Raw genomic sequence first — 25,518 nt, forward strand, 5'->3', positions numbered from 1 at the left:
CATTACATAATGCTTTAAAATTTTTAAAATTCAGGGATAAAAGTTTACATCCAAAAAGATGAATGGAAAATTGTGCTTTCAGACTGTAGAACTAGTTTTCTTACAGGGTTAACCATTTCATCTTGCCATTGGATACTGGGAATTTCATCTATGTCATGTGTATGTGTGCAGTCCATATCCAGGTCCTGCAAAAATCTAAAACTGTGTGCTTCACTTCATGTAGCAAAGGCACCTATGTTACTCTCCCTTCTGAGCAAAAGTTATGATCCAGTTTTCCTGCTGAAGATGGTTTTTCCACTGTTCTGTCACGCACACTCTCCGTGTTGAGCAGTACAGAAAATCACGAGAGAAGGTGGTGCGAATCCCTGCTTACACTGGAAGGAGTTGCTCTGTGGACCATTTGGAGAAGCTCTGGACTGATCACGAGGGAAACGGAGCAGAACTGTGAAGGAGACGGACGGGAACAAAAGGCTATTCTGGTGTGAGGAGAAATCAGTCAGTTCAGCTCCACAAGCAGATGTTGCTACTGGACTGACAAGTAGACCCGGCCCCAGCTGGAGACAGGTACAGTTTGCCGTTGGGGCAGACACACAGTTCATGCACTGTCTGCCGAGAGTGGGAGGGGCCGGGTGAAGAGGAGGAAGAAGAGCCGGTTGGCAGGTTTCCCAGCCGGATTGTATCCGCATTCAAAAATATCTAGGGGGAAAGAAATTGCATTTTAATTCCTGTTAGCATCCTATATTCTTAAGACCTTTACAGCATGGTCTAATAAGAAAGACCACAGGACAATTTTGTTGGTTTAGCTGTCAAACCTTATTGAACCAACAAATTGCGTTCCTACGGTACAGCCCAAAAGCTCTGCGGCTACCTGAGCCTTTGAGACACTGTACATTCTGAGAGAATGCCCTCGAAATGAAAAGCAAGATTGTATAATCTGCCTAAGGGGCCAACCCAGTTATTCAGACACCACAGAAAATGAATGATTTTGACTGTCTCTTAATTTAACTTAAACATGCCAGTCTAAAGAATATACAAAGAAATAAGGATGTTTACGGAGATGCCATTAGTGAAGTGATGGGCAATTAATTAAAAAAATTTTAGTCTCTGGTTTAATTTTTTTTAAATACTCATAAAGTCATGTTGACTCCCAATCTACACCAAGTAGATAATGTGCACAGTAAATAACAGATAACTATTAGATATAATCAGGTTTGAAGATTCCACGAAATATATTACCTGTACTTAACACCCATGTTGCTAAATCTTCTAACTTGCAAAATTACTTCACTTATTCCAAATCATGGACACAACACTTTCAGGGCCAGAGATCATATGGTTTTGACATGCATGGGGAACGGTCCAAAGAAAGGAAAATTGGATCATGAATTTGAATGAGCAAAGAAACTAACTCTCTCTAGCTATGTCTTGGTTCTATTGTTCTGTAGCTAATTACGGCCTAAAGGCATCTCTAAATTGACAAGAGAACCAGAGAATATTCCATTTTCTACACATATGCTCTCACCCAAGTCCTAATGATTTCTTACTAAGACTCTTAGTTAGGGGCAATAGCCCCCTAATTGGCCTGCCAGTGGCAACTCTTGTCCTCTTACAGTCTATTGTACATGCTGTTGGAGTCAACTTCTAAGAAATGCAAACCAAATCATGTCCTCCCAGCGCTCAAGTTTCTCTAATGGCCTCCCACCACGCTTAAAATGAATCTTGATTCCTTTCCATGGCCCACAAGTCCTGTATGATCTGGCCTATCTCTCTAACATCACTTCCTACAATTCTTCTTGCATGAGCTCTCACATTTTCTCAAATACACAAAAACAACCCTGGCCTCAGGGCTTTTTAACTCCTCATTTTCCTAGCCTGAAAAACTTTTCTCCAAATATTTACAAGTGGGGATAGATATTAACAGAGTGGTTAGAGAACAGAGGTAGGAGGGAGATTTCCTCTGTTTGCCTTTTTATGCTTTAAATTTTTTGAAATATAGGAATCTATGGCACACTAAGAATAAGCCAGAAGAAGAACTCCTATACCATAGACATGTAGATGGGAGCATATTTGTCCGGATCTCTACTAAAAGGTCACCCTCTAAAAGAGGACTTTCCTAACCACCCTATTAAAGTAACACAAATCCATTCATCTCTCCTTACCAGCTTTACTTTACTCTGTAGTAACAATCTCTTCCTAACATTATATTGTGTATTTGTTCATTTATTGTTTACTTCTCTTACTTGCAAGTAATATCTATGAGGGCAGGGCCTGTCATTGGTTCAAGACTATAGAACAGTGCATAGAATTGTGCCAGTACAAGTTGCATGAAGTAATGCTTTTCCTTCACCTTGTACATGTCTCTCTCCTCTAGGGTACAATTCTCACCCTCCACCAAAGCCCAGTTCATCTGCTTCATCCTCCACAGACCTTTCCCTGGTGCCCCAAGATGGAAAGACTCTTCTTATTTGGTTCTCCTGTAGCAGTTTATTATTAATATCTTATTTTGCTCATCACTTGGTAGCTTATTTTATAGTCATATTGATATATTACTTTCCCCAATAAACTATGTCCTTCTTGGGCTTCTCTGGTGGCGCAGTGGTTGGGGGTCCGCCTGCCGATGCAGGGGACACGGGTTCGTGCCCCGGTCCGGGAGGATCCCACGTACCGTGGAGCGGCTGGGCCCGTGGGCTGTGGCCGCTGGGCCTGCGCATCCGGAGCCTGTGCTCCGCAGCGGGAGAGGCCGCAGACAGTGGGAGGCCCGCGTACTGCAAAAACAAAAACAAAACAACAAAAAAACAGAAACAAAAACAAAAAAACTATGTCCTTCTTGAAGGTAGAATTAAGTCTGAATTTTTTTATAACTTCACAGTGCTTGACCCTGCATGTACAGCTTCCATGTAATACAAAGAGTTGTTGAATAAATGGATAGATTATGAACTAAAAATGATTGCATTTACCAACAGTATTCAAAGTTAAGAAAGAATAATTAAAGTTTTTGTTTGTAGGCATCGAATGTTGAAATTTATTACTTCATAATTTCTTCTAGGTTAAGTGACAGGAAAGTAAAGAGAAAGGACTAAAAGGTTAAGATGAATTTTTGTTTTTCTGATTTGAAAGTTAAAAGTACACAAAACTAAGTAAAAAAAAAATGACAACATATTTTTGGGGTATAAATGCTGGGCCTCATTTCTTCCTGCTCTGTGTTTCCATGATGAGGGACATCAATGAGTGTAATAACAATTGCTACACCCTGTGGGTTCTTTCACTCACTTCTCCATGGGGGAGGAGGGATGATTCCTCTTACTGGTTGAGTTTGACAGAGGAACTGGGCTTGCACAGCATAGCCCCCTTTCTTCCCTTCTGCTGAGGAGTTGGCATGCTTGCAGAGAGTAGATATTCTCAAGCTTCGCCAATGCCAAATGTATTATAAAGACGAGCTCTGGGACTGTGGGGTTTAGGTCTGCATATGTGGAGGTTAGTTCATGCTGAAAAAGTGTCAGGAGCTTGTGTTTTGTCCAAGAAACCTTGTGACATAGACAATAAAGAATGGAACATGGAAAGCTAAAGAACATGTGGATAAGGAGGCTCATGTAGGATTAATCAAATGACTGTAAGATATTGTCAGTGGTTCATTTCTTAGTAAGCACAGAAGCAAGTGTTACTGGCAAGCCCTGGTGGGTTTCAGAGGCTTGCTGACACCAGGCCACATCGCTGGGTTTTATAGTTTGGAACTGATTGCCTTTCCGTTGGTGTAGCCTGACTGAATAAATGTGGAGAGTAGCTGTTTTTATGCAGGTAGGACATGCAGGTGGCAGCCACAGAAAGCAAGCCCAGCTGTGGTGGCCTTATCAATGGAGTTAGCCTTGAATCTTGTGGTGTGTGGCCTGCTTCAGTTTAGCTATAGCTGTGCCCTCCAGCTCTCCTATCTATTTACGGGTGAGTCTTGATCATATTTGGCTATGTGGCAATACTTAATTCCATCATCTTCTGAGATCCACATTGTAGCTTCACCCATATATGGGAAGTAGATTTTTATTAATAGGTAAATTAAAATGAATGGGGTCTTTAAAAAGAGAAAAAGGGGGTTAATTATATGGGGATGGATGATAACTAGAACTTTGGTGGTGATCACTTTGTAGTATATACAGATGTGAAATTATAATGCTGTACACCTGAAACTTACACAGTGTTATATACCACTTTTACCTCAGTAATAATGTAAAATTAAAAAAGAAATAATAAAGGAACAAAGAAAGGATAAAGAAAAAGAAGGAACATAAATAAAATTCTGAATTTCAAAAGTTAGCCTCACAGATATAACATCCATCCATAGAAGGATGAAAGATTGAATAAATGATGGCTTTACATTTAAAAAATAAAAAGAAAAAGAAAAGGGGAGAAAGAATATTTTCTTGGTTTGAGACAGAACACTAAGTTATGAGATAAAAAGGGGTGTTGTATATTGATCCTTTCCAACCCCACGTTGCTCAGCTTTTCCAGGCTTCTGCAGCTTGGATGGACTCCCTCATACCTCTTTCTGTTCTGCTTAAGGCACTTACTATGACACTGATCCCTTTCCAACTTCTAAAATTGATATTTCTATTCCCTATCACCCTATAAACCATATAATCCATTTGTTGTGAAACTCTTCCTGGTACTCAGAATGACACCCCTGAGCTTTTAAGTCACAGCCCATTGTCTTCTCTCTACCAAGAATCCATTTATTCCATTCTTACCTGTTGAAATCAGACCTATCCCTGTGTTAGAACATTTAATCAGTTTGCAAGATAAAAAAATTGTGTCATCTTGTAACATACTTTATTAAGTTATTGCATTGCATATGCTATTATAACTTTCAATGTTTTACCTACAATTGTCATTCATGTTGTTTTCAGAGCTGAATTTGAAATTCCTTGCAATACGGTGTCTGAAATGAATGAAACTTCTGCAGTGCAGAACTTTGTGTGCAATTTCATTCTTACTTATTTTGGTTACCTCAACACCATGTTTGCCCTGATCTTAATTAATTTAAACACTACCTAAGAGTAGGGAAGTCATATTTTTCTGTATTATTTAATAATTGGTGGATCTGCCTTTCTGTGGCATAGTCAATGAAGCAGAGAGAAAGATTTTATATCATTTCATACTTCTTCCTAGAAAAATTACATGCTATTTCATTCTAATAGAAAGTGCTGTGCTTTTCTGTCTATTTATTTTATTAATATAAAAAATGGCCACAGCTGAAAGCTTTTGGCTGTGACTTATTTACAGCATAATACTCAATTCACAATTAAATGCTAATCTGTAATTGAATTCAAGGATTCTGCTGATACTTTGAATAAAAGAACATAAGTAAAGTGGTACATAAATAAAAGCAGAATGGAGATTAATAACCGTCAATATTTATTATGAGATGATTCATTATGAATAATTTGAATGAAATGATTAGCATGATAAAAATGCTTTAAAAAAGATGTGAGATATTTAAGAAAGATTTCTCTCTTGCTGTGGTAGACAAAGTATTGTAGTCTGCAACTGTGGTGGGAAGAAATCCTGAAAGGTAATATGGATATGTTTTCAATATTACAAAACATATTTCTAGATTATTTAAGCTGTAATATCAGATAAGATGCTAATGATCCTGGCAATAAGTTTGTTTATAAAAAGGAAGCCAAATGTGTAATACAAATTTATCTTGAATCAATAACTGAGATACTGGTATAAAGGTAAGAAAGGAACATCCTTTTTTTGATTCTGTTAATATCTGCCCTCATATTTACATCTGAAGAGGTCGGAGATGCTCCAGAGCGTCACTCTCAAATCATCCTTCCATGCTTTTTCTTCTCAGCTTCACCTTTATAAACTCATTAAAAAATAAATAAGCACACGAAGGAAGAAAATATTAAGGGAATTAATTGGTGGAAACAGCAGCACAACAGATTTAGACCTTCAAGGACTTTGGGAATTGTGGTAAAAATATACAGAATCGAATATGTATTATGCATAAGGCTTTGAAATAATGAAGGTAGAAATAAAAACAAGCAAGCAAACAAAAGAGCAACTACCAAGATGTCCAGGCAGATTTGAAAAAAAGCAAGAGATGAGAATCCTAGAAATGAATAACAAAATTACTGAAATTCAAAGCCCAATGTAGGGACTGAAGAAGAGATTAGATACTGAGGAGGAACCTGGCATGTAGATCTGAATAAATAGGCAGAGTGAGGCATAGGGCAATAAAGAAATAGAAATGAGGAAGGAGAGGCTAAGAGATCTGGAAGGTAAGGGAATGAAAAGACATAACATTTCTTCAGAGAGTCTGAAAAAGGCCATAGAGAAAAAGGGGAGAGGGAATATCTGAAGACGTAATGTTGAGGAATTTCGAGAATGGACAAAAATGTGATTCTGCAGACGCAATAGTCACAATGTATACAGCAAGTAAAGGAGACAAAATAAATACCTGCCTATCACATTCCAGTGAAAGAATGGAAGCCCAAAGACAAAGGGTTCTTTAAATCAGGCAGTAAGAGAAAGAAGAGGATCTTTAAGGGAATGAGGTCAACAGAGTTTAAACAGACTCTTGGGTGAAATAAAGCAACAGGGAAGAAAAACAGCATGTATCTCATCTAGGAAATAATTGGGTGAAATAGCAAAATAAACTTTTGCTTTTTGTTTCCCTTTTAGAAAAATATAGGTACTATTTCTACTGAAACAAACACACAAACTTTCAAAGCACTTTTTGGAATAACTTTATGAAGACCAAAATGGAACAAAGACAACAAAGACTGCCTTCATTCTGGGTATTACCTTGATATTCATTCCATTCATCTGTCGAGTTTTGAAACTGCAGGAACTTAGATGCCCCACTTATAAATGACTTATGAATGAATATCTTTCAGTAGAAAATAAATGGAGCTTTGACTTACGAAAATAACATTAGGTTTACCCAGTTTCATATTTAAGAAGTATTAATATTTTCATAATTTGAACCCTCTTATGAAGTAGTTCCTTATGTTTCTCTTGGAATCATATGCGTATAATTTGAGAAGAAGCACCCTCCGCAGTAAAAGGCCAGTGTCTACACCTCAGAACTCACCTCCCCCTCTGTGGACTGCAAATGGAGCTCCTTCCTGCAGGCAGCCTTGAAGTCTCCGGCTGCAGCACTCACCTGGACGCCCCGGGGAGCTTCCATTATCAAGGACCTGGTTGGTGATTCAAGCCTTAAACAAACAAACAAACAAACACCTTAATATTGATAAGAAAAAAAGTTTACATTGAACTCAAAGATACTGTTAGTCAACTAAAACAAACAGGCAGGCATAAATACAAATCCTTGCCATTTCCAAAAAGAAAAAATGCTAAAATGAGTTTTAGAAAGATTTTTGATTGTTTTATCTATTTTTTGGCTCTTTCTTCATTTGTTAGCATCAATTATTTACTCTCATTTGTATAATGATTTAGTAACAGTTTCTTGTGTTGTTTCCCTTCACAATGTACATGAAAAGTAGGTCGTGGTAGTTTACTAGTTTAAATCTTTTACACATTTTCAATATTAATGATGGAGTCTTAAGAAATGAATTTCTAGGAAGTTAGCATGTAAGTATCCCTCGTAAAGAGTCCTTGTCTTGCAAAGATGAGAGTTTTAATGAAAATCATTAATATTGCAAACTTCCAAATGTGCCCAGTCAAAATTCTGTAAACTAAAAAATTCTCAAGGGACTCTTTACACTTCTAGACATTAATTAAAATGAAGACGTGGGCCTCCCTGGTGGCGCAGTGGTTGAGAGTCCGCCTGCCGATGCAGGGGATACGGGTTCGTGCCCCGGTCTGGGAGGATCCCATATGCCGCGGAGCGGCTGGGCCCGTGAGCCATGGCTGCTGAGCCTGCGCATCCGGAGCCTGTGCTCCGCAACGGGAGAGGCCACAACAGTGAGAGGCCCGCGTACCACAAAAAAAAAAAAAAAAAAAAAAAAAGAAGACGTAAGATATTTCCTACGTCACCTGATCTCTATTGGCCCAAGAAAATGTCCACAGAATGAATGACATTAGTCTGAGAAAGAAAAATTTAATGAGGGGTGATACACAAGTGTTTTAGATAGCTGTGCCTGCAAAAAAGATAGTCAGGAGGCATTTTCAAAATTATCTCCAAATATAAACCTAGAGAAAGAGCAAAGGAAGGCAAAATACAGAAACAAGAATATAGTCATAAAAAGCACTTGGTGTGGTAAGAGATCTTATCCTGGAGTTGATCGTTTTGGATAATAACTTGCTCTGGGGCTGTAATTGCCTGTGTTCCTCGTGACCTTGGGACTTCAGGACAAGAGTCCCTTCAGGCTCACATTCACCATCATCCAGAGCAACAGGTCTCCTTTGAGGCTACAGTCCCAGTGTGGTTTTTCAGAGAGAACCACACCAAATAGTTTGAGCACTGAAGATCAGCCCTCTCTCTCAGTAGTAAAGTTGAACTTAAACACTTGAAAGTGATATTGAAGGACCAGAGCCAGCATTTTGAAGAAGTGATTTCAACACTTAAAAATTTTTTTCACTCACTAAAGCAACTTTGAAACTTTCATCCCTATAGGCTTTTTGGATATCTTCATAAAATCCCTGGAGGGTGATTTTTTTTTTTTTTTTTTTTTTTTTTTTTTGCGGTACGCGGGCCTCTCACTGCTGTGGCCTCTCCCGTTGCGGAGCACAGGCTCCGGACGCTCAGGCTCAGCGGCCATGGCTCACGGGCCCAGCCGCTCTGCGGCATGTGTGATCTTCCCGGAAGGGGGCACGAACCCATGTTCCCTGCATCGGCAGGCGGACTCTCAACCACTGTGCCACCAGGGAAGCCCAGGGTGAGGTTTTGAATATACATATTTTAAAGAAATGTCTGTTTTTTTTTAAAAAACACAAATTACACGTTTTCACAGAATATTTGAAAACTTCAAAAAGAATCACCCATAATTTTTTCATTCATAATCCTTATACTTTGCACAGAGTATCTAAATTTCAAAATCTGAATGTTTAAATATATATTTATAAGTGATGTCCTCTGATACACCCCCAAATATTCACCATCTTGAATAATATATCTGTGACCATTTCTATTTCCACTTGTTATAGACCATTTCTATAACATTAAATGTAATTACATAAGTTTGGGTATGACTGAACCACTCAATCAGAAGTCAGATTAGAACTTAATTAACATGAATTAATGTTCTGAAACATTATGAATCTGACATTGAAGGAAACACAACTTGTAAGCGGGAGGAAAAACACGCTTATTTTATCAAATAATTGATATGGTTTAGTTTGTTTCCAAGGATAACGGGTTGGGATACTTATATATTTCACAGTAAAATATCTGTATTAAGTGTGAACATTTTTTGTACTATATTTGTACCCTATTTCTGCTAGAGCATTAAAATATAGTAAGTGCTTCTGGGCTTTTGAGTTTTTCCAGTCTCATTCTTACTAATTATTTAATTAAAAAATCTTAATTGTCTTCATCTTCATTTTAGACCTCAGGTACCCATTGCCAGTCTTGCTGTAGAGTGTTTTGCTAGCATTGACTTGGAGGATCCCTATTCAAAGAGGCAGTAAAGATGGAGAGCTGGCTAGACCTGGGTTCAGGAAAGTGAGCCAGCAGCAATAAATTTCAGTTTTATGACCTCTAAAATTGACAATTATAATGTTTTCTTATAGGATTGTAAGGACTCTCTTAAATTGATTAAGGGAAATAGCTATGTAGCGGGATAGTAGTTTGAAATGTATAGGATTTCCTCCCCGTCCCATTTCCTTGCTTCCTTTGCCATTCCCCATTCACTAAACACTATCCTTTGCCAAAAATGGTGGACGATAGAGCAGAGAAGCTGTTAAGAGTATTTTGTGTTTCCTAATGTTACAGACATTTGAGTTGAAAAAAAACTCTAGCCATTTATTGTGTTGAAAATGATTCAGCACATAAACAAAAACAGAGAAGAAAACCAACATCAGTGAGACCTTGTTGTTTATTTCACGAATTGGAGAAACTGTTTTCTTGATTCACAGGCTAGAGAAGATTAGGAGAGAAATAAACAGAATTGGTCTTGAATGGCTCTCTGTGTTCTGCTACCTGAGGTCAAGTCTTAGGTTGTGGGACCTTTATTCTTTAGGTGTTAGGGGTCTGAGGAGAGAGTGATATTTCAGGATAACTGAGGACAAGAGACCACAAGATCCTCAAAGGAGAAAAGAGTGGTGACGTGCAGCGACTGAGGACTAAGTGACGGTAAGAAGAAGAACATCTTGGCAAATGCCAGTTGGATCATGAGGCTACCAAGGACCCAATGTCACCCGAAATGCTTTGGCAGGGTAAGCGTCTTGGTATAACGATGCAACCCCAGGGAGAAAGAAAAGAAGTGAATAGACTGGGGCTTAGTTTCTGATAGTGAGTACAATGGAGACCATACATGTAAATTAAAGTTTTACAGGAATATTTTCATTTCTTCTACAGATAATTTTGTGCCCTAAGACAATATATACCTGCCATATATATATATACACATATATACATATATATGTGTGTGTATATATATATATATATATAACATATCAAGGGGTAAAGGGGTACATAAAACATGTTATATGATATATATAATATATATAAAACTTATCAAGGAGTACATATATATATAACTTATCAAGGGGTACATAAAACATAAAAAACATGGCAATTTTACAGTATTGCTAAATCCTTCAAGTTCTGAAAGTGATAAAGACTGAAAGTGATTAAGACTTTGAATTAAACAGGCTTCAACTGTATGCTTTGCTAATCTTGATAAAATTAAAAGTAGTGATCACTAAGAAATGATATGTTTTATTAAAAATAGCACTGTTTTATATAGTATCCATCACTCGGATAAGATAGATACACTAGGAACTTTAATTATGGAGAGCATGCAGATAGAGTATATAATAAAAATTTATTAGATCATTTGGAGGATTTCATAATTCTATTTTCAAAGGAACATGTTATGGTATTCAAATATTTCTTATGAACATGAAAATTAAAGTCAGCTGCAAACTAGTTTTTACAAGCTTGCCTGACTATTTAGCATAAGCAAAGAAACTAAAATTTTGTGTAGCAAAAATTTCATAGCAGGACTACAATGTATATGGAGGCCTAAAATCTTCAAATTAACACTACTGTGAATAGCATAAGTTCAGTGTGAGCATTTACAGATGCATGTATTAACCTGAATCATCCAATATCAATATTCACAATTACATGTATACTTACATTTAAATATTACATTTACACACATTACCTACCTAGAACTGCCCATTGTCTCTAGGTCTATCACTTGGTGAATAAGGAAAAAACACATTTTTCACAAGCGGTGTGCAAATTTTGTTCTATATTTCCATCCAAACTGCAAGTGTTAAACTCCATGAATTCTGACAATAAGAAAGTAATATTTGCATTTAACCACAATGCGGCACTTTTAAAAGGTTTTGAAATCAGGTAAGCATATGATCATGATATTAACTATCCAAAGAACATTACAGAAAAAGTAGATGTAGACACAAAACTTAAAATATATAAAATAAAAAGTAGACATCATGTTACCAGTTATCCCAATTTATCAAAAGGATTTGATGATGGTGTAATAATATATTTCATTGACTATTTTATAAATAATATTTTCCCAGGCTCTTACTAGAAGCTGGGTACTTCTAGAGGCTATATTATAAACTGCAGGATATAGAAAAAGTATTTTCTATATGTATTAAAAGTGTTGCTGCATACTATGAAGTAATGAAAGTTATTTCCAAGAAGCAGTCTGGGAAATTCAGGTATAAACTCACTGAGAATTATTATGTGCAAGAGTTACATCAGTCTAATGAAAGAATTAAACATAGGACTTTGAATAATAAGCTCATAGTTTCTACGCGAGTTCTACTAGAAATTTTAAATCCAGTTAACCTCACTGGGCTCAGTTACCTAATAAATAAAATTACAGTGCACCTCAAACATAAAATATTTTATTCATTGCAGAACATCATTAGATCTGTTCTTTATTAGTGTGTTAGCCATATATTTACAATAATACATTAAAAGCTATTTTAAGGAAGGACAAGAACATTTAAAAATAAAATTCTCTCTCTAGTTTGGTCCTCCTCCCTCTGTCCCTAATGTGCAGTGTGCATCTCCATTAAAGTGCCTCAAAGGTGGGAATGCCTGCCTGCTCCACAGAATGATCTTTTTTTTTTTTCCTTTCTTCTGACACTAGCTATGCAACTTCTTAAAAGAATAGCATTCTTTCCCAAATCTGTAGGGGGTCATAATGACTTGCTGTTCCTTTTGTACGATGCTTATGCTTACCTGGAGTGTGAGTCTTAAGTGAACTTTATGTAAAATACCAGTATGCCATTTTGATGTATGATCCTTTGTCTCAAAAATGTACATGACTGTGCTTTCCACTTCTGACAGGTGGAACAGTTCTCAGGGCTTCTGAGAGTCTGTCTCCTGGATTATAATCCTCAATTTGGCTTGAATAAAATTCCCTTTCATTAATTCTTAACTTGATTGTTAATTGAATTTTTGTCAACAAAGAGTAAAATGATACAACCACTTTGACAAAGAGTAAAATGATACAACCACTTTGGAAAGCTCTGGCATTTTTATATAAAACTTAACATAGCCAGATACATCCCAAGCATCTTTCAATTACGAAAACGCATAGATAAAATATTGTATGTTCATATAATGGATCAGCAATAAAGCAGAAGGAACTGTTGATACAGACAACATCATGAATGGCTCTCAAAAACATTATGTGGAATGAAATAAATCTTACAAAGAAGTACATCTTGTATGATCAATTTATATTAGTACTAAGTCAGCCTAATCTAATACAGGGTAAAAAAAAATGAGAGTAGTTTGCTTCTGGTGGGTAGTGGTGGGGACTTACCAGGAAGGAAAGGAGGGAACTTTCTTGAGTGATGATAATGTTTTATATCTTGACAAGAATTTGGATTACACAGGTGTATGCATTTTTCAAAACCCAGCAAATATGCATTTAGGCTTTGTGAATGTCATTGCATAATTATTTTACAACAAAAGGAAAGAAACTGTAAGTGATCTTGGATACTAGTTAATGATGTACATGCTGAAGTGATCAGGAAGAGTGTACAGATTTATACAACTTATGTTCGAATGAATAAAATTTAAGATATACTGGTGGATGGACAGTGGAAATGTATACATAATTTAAGATATACCGAAAAATGATACTAGGAGAATCTAGCTGGGGGTTATATAGGTGCTTTCTATAAGATACTCTCAACATGTAGTATGTTTGAGAATTTTCATAATACAATGTCGGGAAAGAAAGTGTGGTCACAGATCTTACAGGATTATCTTTTTTTTTTTTTGGTAAAATTTGTAGAACTGTATACTATGAAAATCTAAATAGGAAAACTGTTAATTGATGCTAATATTTGATGGTTATTGACTGTATCACAATGCAATAAAGATATTAAAGACATACAGGGATACTATAAAAATATGTAATTCCTGTTGCTAAATCACTATATTAATATAAATGCTATATTATTCAAAGTCTGTATTTTACAATTGTTTCCAGGAAAGGGATACCTAGAAAGGACATCTGATATTCTTTACTTTACCTGAACATTCAAGAGTTTGAGGTATTCCTGGATAAAAATAAGCTCATATTTATACTTCCATATCATGAAAATTCCAATATATCAAAAATAATAAATGTATGTAATAAAATTCCAACAAGAATCTCAATAGAGTCTCTTGAAACTTAAAAGTTTATGTCAAAATATTTTGAGGGGAAAAATATGTGTGACAATTACCAGATTTGTTAAATGAAGATACAGTAGGAGATTTTCCTTTTAAAATTAGAACTTAATATAAAGGTATTTTAATTAAAAAATGATATCAAAATTAGAAATGGAAATTTGGTCAATGAAACACAATACAATCTAAAACAGATGGCAAGTATTTATGAGAAGTTAATATTTGACAAGTTGTAGCAATCATTTTGGGGTAGAAAATATGAGGTTATTTAATAAATGATGCTTAATAAATTGACTATCCATACTGAAGAAATAACATTAGATCCTTAACATGCTCTGCAAGAATAATTTCCAGTTTTATCTATTCAAAATATAAAAGCTAATAAATTATAGACTGTAATTTTCAATAGAAAATTGGAAGAAAATTCAGAACATAATTTCCCATTTTATTTACTCAAAATATAAAACTAAGAAATGACCTAGTGTACAAAATAAGCAACAAAATTAGAAGAAACAAAACCAGGAAATACCCAACTCTAGAAAAGGGAAACCTTTGAAACAAGACTGAAGCCTAGAAATCATAAAGAAAAATAATTTATATAGTTTACAATGCCAGTTTTTGGTTGGACTGGTTTTCTCCAGATACCCTCCACTTCTCAAATCAGCCTAGAATCCCTCTAGAATGTCCTGGGCTCAGATCTTGGAACTCAAATCAGACTAAACCTGGATTTTCTTCTAGAACCATCTACTAAGTAGACTTTTGGTAACAGAGTATCAACAGTTAAATGATGCCTTGCTTCTCTTCTCCATGGAAATTCTCAAGCTTCCACTGAGGAGGGTTTACAACATATACTTAAACTATTTATTTTATTACAAAATACTTTCTAAAAGGCCTGTTGAAAGATGAAGTCCACATGTATTGGCAAAACTTGTGAATTTCTATGCAATTAGTCGCTGGAATTAGTGAAGAACAATTGGGTTCATTTTTATAGCATTATAGTAATCACAGCAGTGCATTTCAGAGGAGTTTTTATAGTGGGTACCCAGGGATTATAGTAGAGAGAAGGATTAATGTTGAACTCGAGTCACTCTGTTGCCTATTTTTTCCAAGCAATTCAGTTTTGGTGTTTAGACACCGAAGCCATAACAAGATTTCGCTTTTAAGGTGTTACATAATTTTCAAATTTGAAAATGAGCGGCCTAGATTTCCAGAATTCTCAACATTCTGAGAAAATGATTTAGACTTCTCTTAAACTAAGTTGCACGATGCAATTACTAAATGGAAACTTAAGCAGAACTTGAGTATCATGTGCCTTGTTCTTGCTAAATATTTAATACAGTAACAGAGACAGAGTTGGCACTCGTTATTTGCCATTTCAAGGATGAAATAAATGGAGAATTGCACAGAAAAGTGTTTTTAGAAAAAAAAATCCAATGCAACTGTGACCTGAACATACATTCTTATACTATCTTACCACTTTTACTGTCTTATCACTTCGGGCTACCCTGAGCTTTTTTCAGCTGCAAATCACATTGTTTTTGTTTCCACCATTTGTATTGTTTCCTGCCCACTTGCACACCCCTTACGGTCTCTTCCTGCAAATTAGATCAAACAAATCCCTAGGTCAATTTTTGTTCCCTGTTCCCATGACTGGAAGCGAAGGCAAGCTTCTCATTACCCACATTTGCTACAAACCCTAATATACAAACACATACATAGAATGAAAGAATGAAAGAATCAAAGCTATGTGTTTCCAGAGATTAACTTGGAGCCTGCAAACCTCACATTTCAGTTTTAAATTATATAAATACAAGAATGGAAATGATGAAAAGATGCCAATTATGTCATTAAATAGTAACTTATTTTACTAAACCAAAGTCTAAATTCATGCCTTATTCTTGGAGCAGTTAATAAAACTCAGATCCAAACAATCCTTGGACAATGGGCATTACATTATAGATTTTATCACTTCTCACCAAAGAGGGCAGAAATCCTATTGAACTATAATAATTTAGTTACATATTAATTTAAGAAAAAATAAAAAGAACATTTATACTTGGACTATTTCAGGCAAAGTGCTATGATGTCCTTACTATTTGTTGTTTAGCCTTTTAACAAATAAGTCCCTGCTGAAAAACAATATCACCTTATATAAAAAAAATTAAAGAAAATCTACACCCGTATTGTTAAAATGCACATGAAGACTACTAGCACAGACCTTGGCACATAGTAAGCATTCATCAAACAGCCGTTGAGTAAATAAATTATAGCAATCTACTACATTTCCACACCAAAATATTACCTAAACTCTACAGTAAACTTTTTGAAATGTTTCTTTCTAAAGTCTTTTATTCTTGACAAAAGCAAAATCAAAGACAACATGGCTTCTTACTCCCTAAATTACATTTTATTTCCTTGGTCAACTAATGTCACCTTGTTGATTAGACTTAGGTGTCAACTAAGGGTATTTCTTATTGCCCTGAAAGGAAAATTGTCAGCAAGACTGTAAGGCTCTCCTCAGACACTGCTTTTAATCTTCAGTACACAAATGAATAACTGAATAACCTCGTCATTACTGTGTTTTGCTTCTGTTTCCGTTTTGGAATTTAGATCAGTACCATTCATCTTGGGGGCTGCCAATCTGCTTTTAGTACTAGCAGCTAAGCCTCGCTTAGGTCAATGTTTAAATAATTTATGAATAATTAGAAAATAAAAACTGGAGACATGATATACTAATTGTAATTTAATTCACATTCATACTTATGAATGTTAAGACATGTCAGTAAATTAATTAAAATAGCAGTTGGTTCTTATTCCTTTTTTGGCAAAAACTAGCTTGTTTGAATCTGGGCTACTCAACTAGTGAAAAACTGAGTTTTTTAAAGGAATTTTATCATGAAACTATAAAGGTCTACAATATTTACTGTTGTAAAAGTATGACTGTTTTAAAATAAATTTATTTATTTTTGGCTGCGTTGGTTCTTTGTTGCCGTGCGCAGGCTTTCTCTAGTTGTGGCAAGCAGGGACTACTCTTCCTTGCGGTGCGCGGGCTTCTCATTGCAGTGGCTTCTCTTGTTGTGGAGCACAGGCTCTAGGCGTGCAGGCTTCAGTAGTTGTGGCACGTGGGCTCAGTAGTTGTGGCTCGCGAGCTCTAGAGCGCAGGCTCAGTAGTTGTGGCGCACAGGCTTAGTTGCTCTGTGGCATGTGGGATCTTCCCGGACGAGTGCTCGAACCTGTGTCCCCTGCATTGGCAGGCGGATTCTTAACCACTGCACCACCAGGGAAGTCCAAAGTATGACTTTTTTTTTAATTAGCATTTTTCAACTTTATTTTTCTATTTTTATTTGAGCATTTTTTCCACTCATCCAAGTAGGAAGGGCTGAGCCTGCTCTTTATGAAATAAAATGGGTATTTTGCTTAATATTTTATTGTGTTTCAAGACAAAGACTCTATCTCTCAGGTTAATAATTTAATTCAGCTTTAAAAATGATTTTAAATACGTAATTTATTTTTTATATCGATATGGGTTGTCTTTTTTCATATCATAGCAAATGGACATATATACACTACCAAATGTAAAACCGATAGCTGGTGAGAAGCAGCCGCATAGCAGAGGGAGATCACCCCGGTGCTTTGTGACCACCTCGAGGGGTGGGATAGGGAGGCTGGGAGGGAGGGAGACGCAAGAGGGAAGAGATATGGGGATATATGTATATGTATAGCTGATTCACTTTGCTATATAACAGAAACTAACACACCATTGTAAAGCAATTATACTCCAATAATATGGAGTACCTATTTGAAATTAATTAGATACCTATTTGAAATTAATTAGAGGAAACATTTTTTATTGGCATATAACATTGTATTGGTTTAAGGTATACAACAAAATGATTTTGATAAATGTATATATCGCAAAATGATTACCACAAGTTATTATAATAGGTATAATTTTATATAAAATATATAAAGTATATATTAAATATATATTTATTGAATTAAGAACAATAGATAAGTTAATAGATTTTAGTATTTCAACTTTTATCAGTGATTGCCATGATTATTCTGGGGAGAATACCTTATAATGTTGTCCTCTCAAACTGACAGATGGAGCTTATTCCACTGCAAATATTATTAGATTGAGGAGTATATCACGGGGCAATTAAGTTCTGCCTTTTACTGATCACTGTTTACATTTGTTTCTGATTTCCCTCTACTTAAGCCTCCCTATTTATAGCTTTCTCTCACTCTCTGCCTCCCCTTTCTTTATGCCTATGCATGCCATATATTTCACTATCTATATCAGATTTTCTGAAATCCTTATTTTTATTAGTCCTCCCCTCAACATCCTCTATAACTGCCTTTTCTTTTCTTTTTCCACACTCCTCCTGTCCGATATGTTTATTTTATATCCGTTGTATGTTTGTAAAGGAAAAATATACAGAAGGACAGAATAATAACTCACATTTTCTTGCCCTCAATGAAATATCCGGTTATCTATTTACCATGTAAGCAGGGAATGTCAATTCTTTATACAGATACATAGCACATTTTCTGCTTTAGTTCTTTATATATCAAGGACCATCATCAGTGGTAGAAACAATGACACAGGTATAAATGCCAGGACTTACCTGAGGTCTTGGGAAGGTTCTGCTCTGATGTGAGGTGTTTCAACAGAGTGCCCGAACACTGCTCCTTCAGTGCCTGAGGATAACGTGAATCCAGGAGTCAGTATAAGCAAGTGGACAGACACACTGGTTTTCATTACTACTGTTATGCACCAAATATTCTTCTAAAAATGGGACAACTGAAAATAGGAGTACAGAAAATAAAAGAGAAAAATTGGAAAAGGAGTTTAAGGTAGTGAAGGGCCAAGGAGGGTAAATCTAAGTTCCACCATGTTGACCCTTTTTAAGATGATCTTATTTATAAAAGTTCAGACTGAGTGAGAATTTTCACCTTCTGATCATAGAACAAGATCCATTTCCTTCCCTTTCCTTTATTTCCAGGTAAGTGAATTTGAGGGAGGGATAAGTCACAATATTCAGTTGTTTCTACAAGCAGCAAAGCTTGAATGAAAATGTGGAGAGTGAGCTCTGATGTAGTATAGTATTAATTGTTGCAAGACATAGGTCCATAGGGCATTTAGCAATTTGCCCACAAGCAGCACTAGCCTTTAGTTAGAGTGATCATTGAACGACAGAGAACAGGGCACCTTACTCTGACCTTTCTGGAATTAAGGCTCAATCTTATACCATGAACGGCTTGAGTTCATTAGAGTGGACTTCACCTGGGATCAGTTATCTGAAGAGGTCATGTGCTCAGGTAGTTGAATGATACTCTATCTAAACTTTCATTTATCGACTCCATTTGATTTTCCAGGTTGACAGAGCTTTTTCTAACTTAACTGAGCAAAATAAAATGATTTTCCTTTCCAAAAATCAAATGCAAAAACACTCGTTAAAGATGATGAAAAAACAGCCCTCTTTTTTTTCCTTTTGTAATTTTACATAAATGAGATCATTCCCTTCAGAATAAACTTTATTTTCTTTTGGTTTAATCATCTTCAAACATCTTGGTGTAAGAATGTCATGGTTGCTCCATCAATGGCCCCAATAGTAGCTCAACAATACAATGCAAATAAAAAATACAAATTTTACACCTACAAAGTGAAGCTTCTTCTACTTATCATGAAGAACAATATAAAATATATTGATTCAATAAGCAATGAAAAAACTGCCACTAGGAAATTAGAGCTAACATTTAAATTCCTTAAAAGTAAGTGTATATGTAGGGAAATATACTAGAATCACCAGAGGACTCCTCTACAGAAAACAGCAATGCAGATTTTGATCTTGAATCGCAGAGGAAGAGGTTTTTTTTCAGTCTGTAACATCTATATTATGGTTCTAAGGGTAAATGTACAAGGTTCTGCTCCATTAAATTCCTTAGATTGCAGATTTCAGTTTATAAGCTAAAAGCTATCCACATTTGTTGACCTCTTACTGGATTTTATTAGTTGCTGGTGGGTTTTTTTGTTTGTTTGTTTTGTTTTTTCCTAGAGAGGATATGTAAGGCATATACTGTTTATTTATTTAACTGTTTTCACAAATTTAGAGCAATTATTTCTTTAAGGAGTTTGCTCTTTCGGTATTTTTAAAAATATTTTATTTTTTTGAGTGGACAATTTTTAGAAATAGGTCTTTGAAAGTAAAGTAACAGTTTTAGATAAAACTCTGATTTTGTGACTGTGGAGGGGCTGGCATTTGAAACAACATTCTAAGGCACAAATTTCTAGGTCTCAAGGAGAGACCCCTTTGACATTTTAAAAAAAGATATAATTTCCAAGTGGGATAGCTATCCACAGGCAAAGTTCACAAGTTAATTTCTACTATTTTATAATTTTGAAAACTTCCCAGATGAGATACCAGAAATATAATTAAAGAACAGTAGCAATATTTATTTTAAAACACAGAATGGCACATATGGTATAATAACTTAGTACAGAATATATCAATGAAAGTGAAAGTAGAATGTTATCAAAAGTTTAATTTTACAATGAGGATGAAAAACTGATAAAGGTGTTGATTCTGAGTATCACTATAGAAAACTATTAATGATTAAAAAAAAGATACTTGAAGAAATAAATGTATAATCATACCACCTAAGGGGCTACATTGAAACCTGCATAAAATATCATAAATAATTAACTAACTACAGACTTCCAGATAATGAGAAAATTAATCTCATCCTCTCACTTTTTGTTCCAAAATGAGTCAAAAGGGCAACAATTAGGGCTTCCCTGGTGGCGCAGTGGTTGAGAGTCCGCCTGCCGATGCAGGGGATACAGGTTCGTGCCCCTGTCTGGGAAGATCCCACATGCCGCGGAGTGGCTGGGCCCGTGAGTCATGGCCGCTGAGCCTGCGCGTCCGGAGCCTGTGCTCCGCAGCAGGAGAGGCCACAACAGTGAGAGGCCCGCATACCGCAAAAAAAAAAAAAAAAAAAAAAAAAAAAAAAAAAAAAAAAGGGCAACAATTAATAAGCAGCAATGATAATCTTAAAAGGAAATCAGTGAGGAAAAATAAAAGCCATCTGAGCCAGAAACAAACTCTCACAGCATAAAAAATAAAAAATATATATAAATATATATTTCCCATGAATGGGAAAATTTTACAAACATCAGACTATTGCTAGGGTTGCCAGACTTAGCAATTAAAAATACTGGACACAATTAATTTTGAAGTTCAGTTAAACATAAAATCATATTTTAGTATAAGTATGCAATACTTGCCGAGGATATACTTATACTAAAAATCATTTGTTGTTTGTCTGAAATTCAAAATTAACTGGGCATCATATATTTTACCTGATAAATCTAACCATTAGTCAACATTTATTTGGAACAAAAAGTAAAGATCTGTTTTATCCTCACTTCAGGAAAAAAAAAATGTGTGATGAATTCTCACATCTTAAGTTATAGAAACCACGGAAACCAAAAAGGAAGAGGGACAGAAAAAGGAACATAACATAGACACTTATTAATATGTATATTTAAACTTGTTGACTAAATAAATATTTATTGTTTATTGCTTTTGAAAAGGACTGTTCAAAAGGGCACACTGTCAGTTTTGCTTGATTGTATAGATGTTAAAGGATATTTCAGATAATTTAAAGTGATGACGATGTTATAAGATATAGAGAAAACATAGACTGTTAACTCTTGTCATGGTCAGGAAAAATGATGCAGGCAAACCTCATGGTCAAAAAATACTGGATCTCATTCATAGGATAATTTCTAGCCTTTAAACAAAAGAATAAGAATGGCATATTTTTTGTTAGAAAGAAGAAAGAGTATATATGAACTGTGGTCCTACTTTATACTTAAAAACAGTTTTAGCCATAAGTTAGGATGCTACTCTTTACAAATGCCTAACATAAAATAATTTCACCCAATTAAAAACATCATTAAAAATAAATTTATGTATCCCTCCTAGTATGGCTATCTATACTCTAAATGTTATACTCTAAGCTACTCATTATCAACCCATTGGCCTCCACATATCCTTTGGGAAGGCATTTGCTTCAGAAGGCAGGACAAGAAAAGGAAACCAAAAATTCCTGGTATTCCCAGGTCCTCAACTTCATAGTAACTGAAAAAAAATTCTGTGAAATATAGCATCTCTCCAGCCACCAGCTTCATGAATTCTACTGTGGTTAATTTCAGATACTATTTTATGGGGTTATTGGGTTTGTGTAGAAGAACCTGTGATCAGTAATATATATACAAGCAAGGCAAAAATACCTCTAGGCTTTGAAATATTAGTTTTATATAAATTATCTAATTTTTTCTCACCAACATTTTTAATATACGTAGATAATAGATTGTTTACACTTGAAAAATGAGGATGCTCTAATCAGAGAAATTAAATACCTTATCAATGAGGCTAGAATCTTGGAGTTCAGGTTTTCTTATGGATACACTATGAACTTTGAAATTAGCCATTTTGGGAAGCAATGCCAGCTTCTTCATTCCATCTAAGTGACCTTGAACAAGTTATTTAATCTCTCCAAACTTCAATTTCCATTGATACAAATACGTATAGTAATGCCAACCTTGCAGTTTGGGCTAGGTTTTAATTAAATAGGATACTTGGTTCACTGTAAGAATTCAGTATTCCTTAATTCTATCAATTTCCTTTATGAAAGTCAGCCACAAAAGATGTACACGTTATATCTGTAGGGTTAATGTCCCAGCATGGGTCTACTCATTAATATGTGAAATTTCTATTCCCAAAATGTCATAGCTTCAAGTAACATAGTCTCATGCTGAATTTTGAAATCTGAAATTTAGACACTGAAAAGATATGCTTGAATGTTAAATTTAAATGCATTTTATTAATCAAAACTCTCTTCACTAAATCAAGGAATTTTCTAATGCAGCCGCTTAGGTACCAGATAAAATCAATCAATGCTCAAATAAGCTCTGAGAACGAAGTTTCTTCTAAAAAAATGTCCAGCATGAACTTACTTTTAATTGAACTTCATCATAATATTTAAAAAATTGAGGAAACGTGAAAACAAAAATGCATAGTAGACCCTTTAGTAACTAAAGTGGATGGATGATGATTTTTTTCATGTTTTACACTTACTAGTTCTTTGTGCAGGATATAATAGAAATGCATCATTTGAATAATTGGAGTAGGTAAAACAGTCATTAACTCTACCAGGGTTTTAGTTTCCATTCAAAAGTCAAAGGAAAAGTTAAAGAAAGAGTAGTACAGGGCATCATTCCTTAGAATATTTCTCTTCTCAAAGTGAAATTTTAGTCATGAATTGGTAAGAATTCCAACCTAAAAACTTAAGGTAGAGGAATCTGAGTAATGTCAACCATACCACTTCTCTTATCTAATCCATGGAATTGTCAGGAGACTTAAATAATGAAAAAATGAATTAACACTAGACAGCATTTTAAATTGCTATACTGGAATAGGGCTGAAGTCTAGGGTGGATTCATGTAGATTTCAGGGACAAAAATATTCCTGTTTATTCATTATCTTCAAGTTTGATCCTGTGCTATACAATGCATATAAATTACTTGGTTAATTAAATTGAAAGACACTTTACAATATTTTCTTTTTAATTATTATTCTATTTGAGACAAGGAGCCTTTTTCACTCCTGTAGTTCCACTTCCTAGCACTTTATCTAGTATAATATAGACATTCATTAGTATGTCTCTCTGAAGTTGTTGAATAAATAAATGTTTTCTTTGGTTTGGAAGTAAGATGAAGAACACAGCAGCAGAAAGCTGCCTAGAAGGAGAGCAGTCCTCACTACGGCCTCTATATGCTGCTCGAAAGACTTCAATGGAGGAGGCTAAGGTCTGGCGCAGAGTGCTTGCTGTTCTGGAAAACCAGAAAGAAAAATAAAAAAGAAAACCCAGGTGGATTGGGAACAAAGGAATGAAGAAAGGCTGGGGCCCTCTGTGGGAAAAGAAGCTAAAGAGGAGTAGAAACATTGTTGAGTTAAATTCTATTGTTATTTGTCTTGATGTTTGCCAATGAGATCTCCTAGTGCTTTCAGTTTTTCAATAAAATCTACCATGATCTTTGTATTTTTTTGAGATTTTTTTTGGAGAGGGATAAAGAAGGGAATGAATGTCACACCCAGCTCTATATGGGACAGAAGAAATAATAGGAGGCATGAGGCAAAGGATGTTAAGAGAGCATGAGTACCTGTCCGCCTGCCCTCTTCCCCTGACAATTAATGGGAACTTAGGCAGCATTTTAAATTCCTGCACTAGAATAGGGGTGAGGTTCAGGGTTAGTTCATCTAGATCTTAAGGGCCAGAAGGATTCTTATTTATTCATTATCTTCAAATTTAAACTTATGCTACTGAATATTTCAAATTCTTTGGAAGTCTTCACACTTTGCTTTCTTTTTTCTTTATTTGCATCTCTTTCCCCCCAGATCTAAATTGGTAGAGTAAAAGATTGGACAGGGAGCAGTTTCATTTTATTCCCAAATCTGCCTCTAATTCATTCTTTGATCTTTGACAAGTATTTAAAGCCGCTCCCCCTCCCATTGCTATTTGTAAAATTAAGCTCTAAATAACATGATCTCTAAGGTACCTTCAATTTCTTTGTTTTGTGGTGCGTGGGCCTCTCACTGCCGTGGCCTCTCCCACTGCGGAGCACAGGCTCCGGACACGCAGGCCCAGTAGCCACGGCTCACGGGCCCAGCCACTCCGCGGCACGTGGGATCCTCCCGGACCGGGGCACGAACCCGTGTCCCCTGCATCGGCAGGCAGACTCTCAACCACTGCGCCACCAGGGAAGCCCAGGTACCTTCAATTTCTGTCACAAGTTACATAATTTTTTCTGACCTGTCGAAGCCTGTATACCTCTTCTCATTTCTCCTTATATACAAGTGGAAATAAGTTTGCCCCTGCAAATCGACAGAAAACGTATTTGGGGGAAGGGATGGAATAATCATATTGGAAAAAGTAAATTATTAACTATCATATCTTTTACTCCATTAAAATGAGTTCCTCTGAATCCTGAAAGCATCATTACCCTTTAAAAGGAGAAATGTCAACCCATTTCAACATACATCTCTTACTTGTGTTATTTTAATAGTCTAAATGGTGTTCCTGCTTCCAGCTAACTGCACAAAATACCACCTATACATTGCTATATTAATTTAACCAAACCTTTTGATATCTCACCTGTACAAAAGCCTGTAATTATTTTCTTGTATAATGCTTTTGCCCACCATTCAAGACTTCTGCTTGAATGCAAAATCCATTCATTCAGACTTATTTTCCTCTACTCATCTATAAATCTATTTACTAATTTTCCCACCTGTTAAGGTAAATACAATCTGTTCATTCTCTGACTATATTTGGGGTTTACTACCTATAGCACTCATTGAGAGGCTATCACATCTATTCTGAAATTTTACATGCTAAATTATATATTACTACCCCTCTAGGCTAAAAATATATACATATCAAAGACGTTCCTTATATCCCATTGTATTCTTGTGAGCAACATGGTATCTTACATATGTAAGGTAATTAATAAATAGTGGTAAGGATCAATATTTCGAGGACTTTCTTCTTGAAAACTTTTCCCCCTGTTTTTAACCCTCCTAGTTTGGTTAATGGTACAATCATGCCCTAAAAACTCAAGTCAGAAATGGGGAAATATACTGAGATGC

The 25,518-nt window shown here is 35.6% G+C and overlaps 1 protein-coding gene across 3 annotated transcripts in view; it reads right to left on the minus strand.

The window, feature by feature from the left end:
• Positions 1 to 501: 501 nt before the first annotated feature.
• Positions 502 to 25,518, minus strand: part of SGCZ (sarcoglycan zeta) — a gene marked incomplete at both ends in the record, with an annotated part of 869,709 nt that continues 844,692 nt past the window's right edge. For all 3 annotated transcript variants that reach the window (XM_079726475.1, XM_079726476.1, XM_079726474.1), the window contains 3 exons: positions 502 to 696; positions 7,094 to 7,217; positions 18,430 to 18,502. In XM_079726475.1, the coding sequence (XP_079582601.1) occupies positions 502 to 696; positions 7,094 to 7,217; positions 18,430 to 18,502 (392 nt within the window). The remainder of the gene's footprint in view (positions 697 to 7,093; positions 7,218 to 18,429; positions 18,503 to 25,518) is intronic.

The sequence above is a fragment of the Hyperoodon ampullatus genome, assembly GCF_949752795.1.
Source record: "Hyperoodon ampullatus genome assembly, chromosome: 20".
Lineage (NCBI taxonomy): Eukaryota > Metazoa > Chordata > Mammalia > Artiodactyla > Ziphiidae > Hyperoodon > Hyperoodon ampullatus.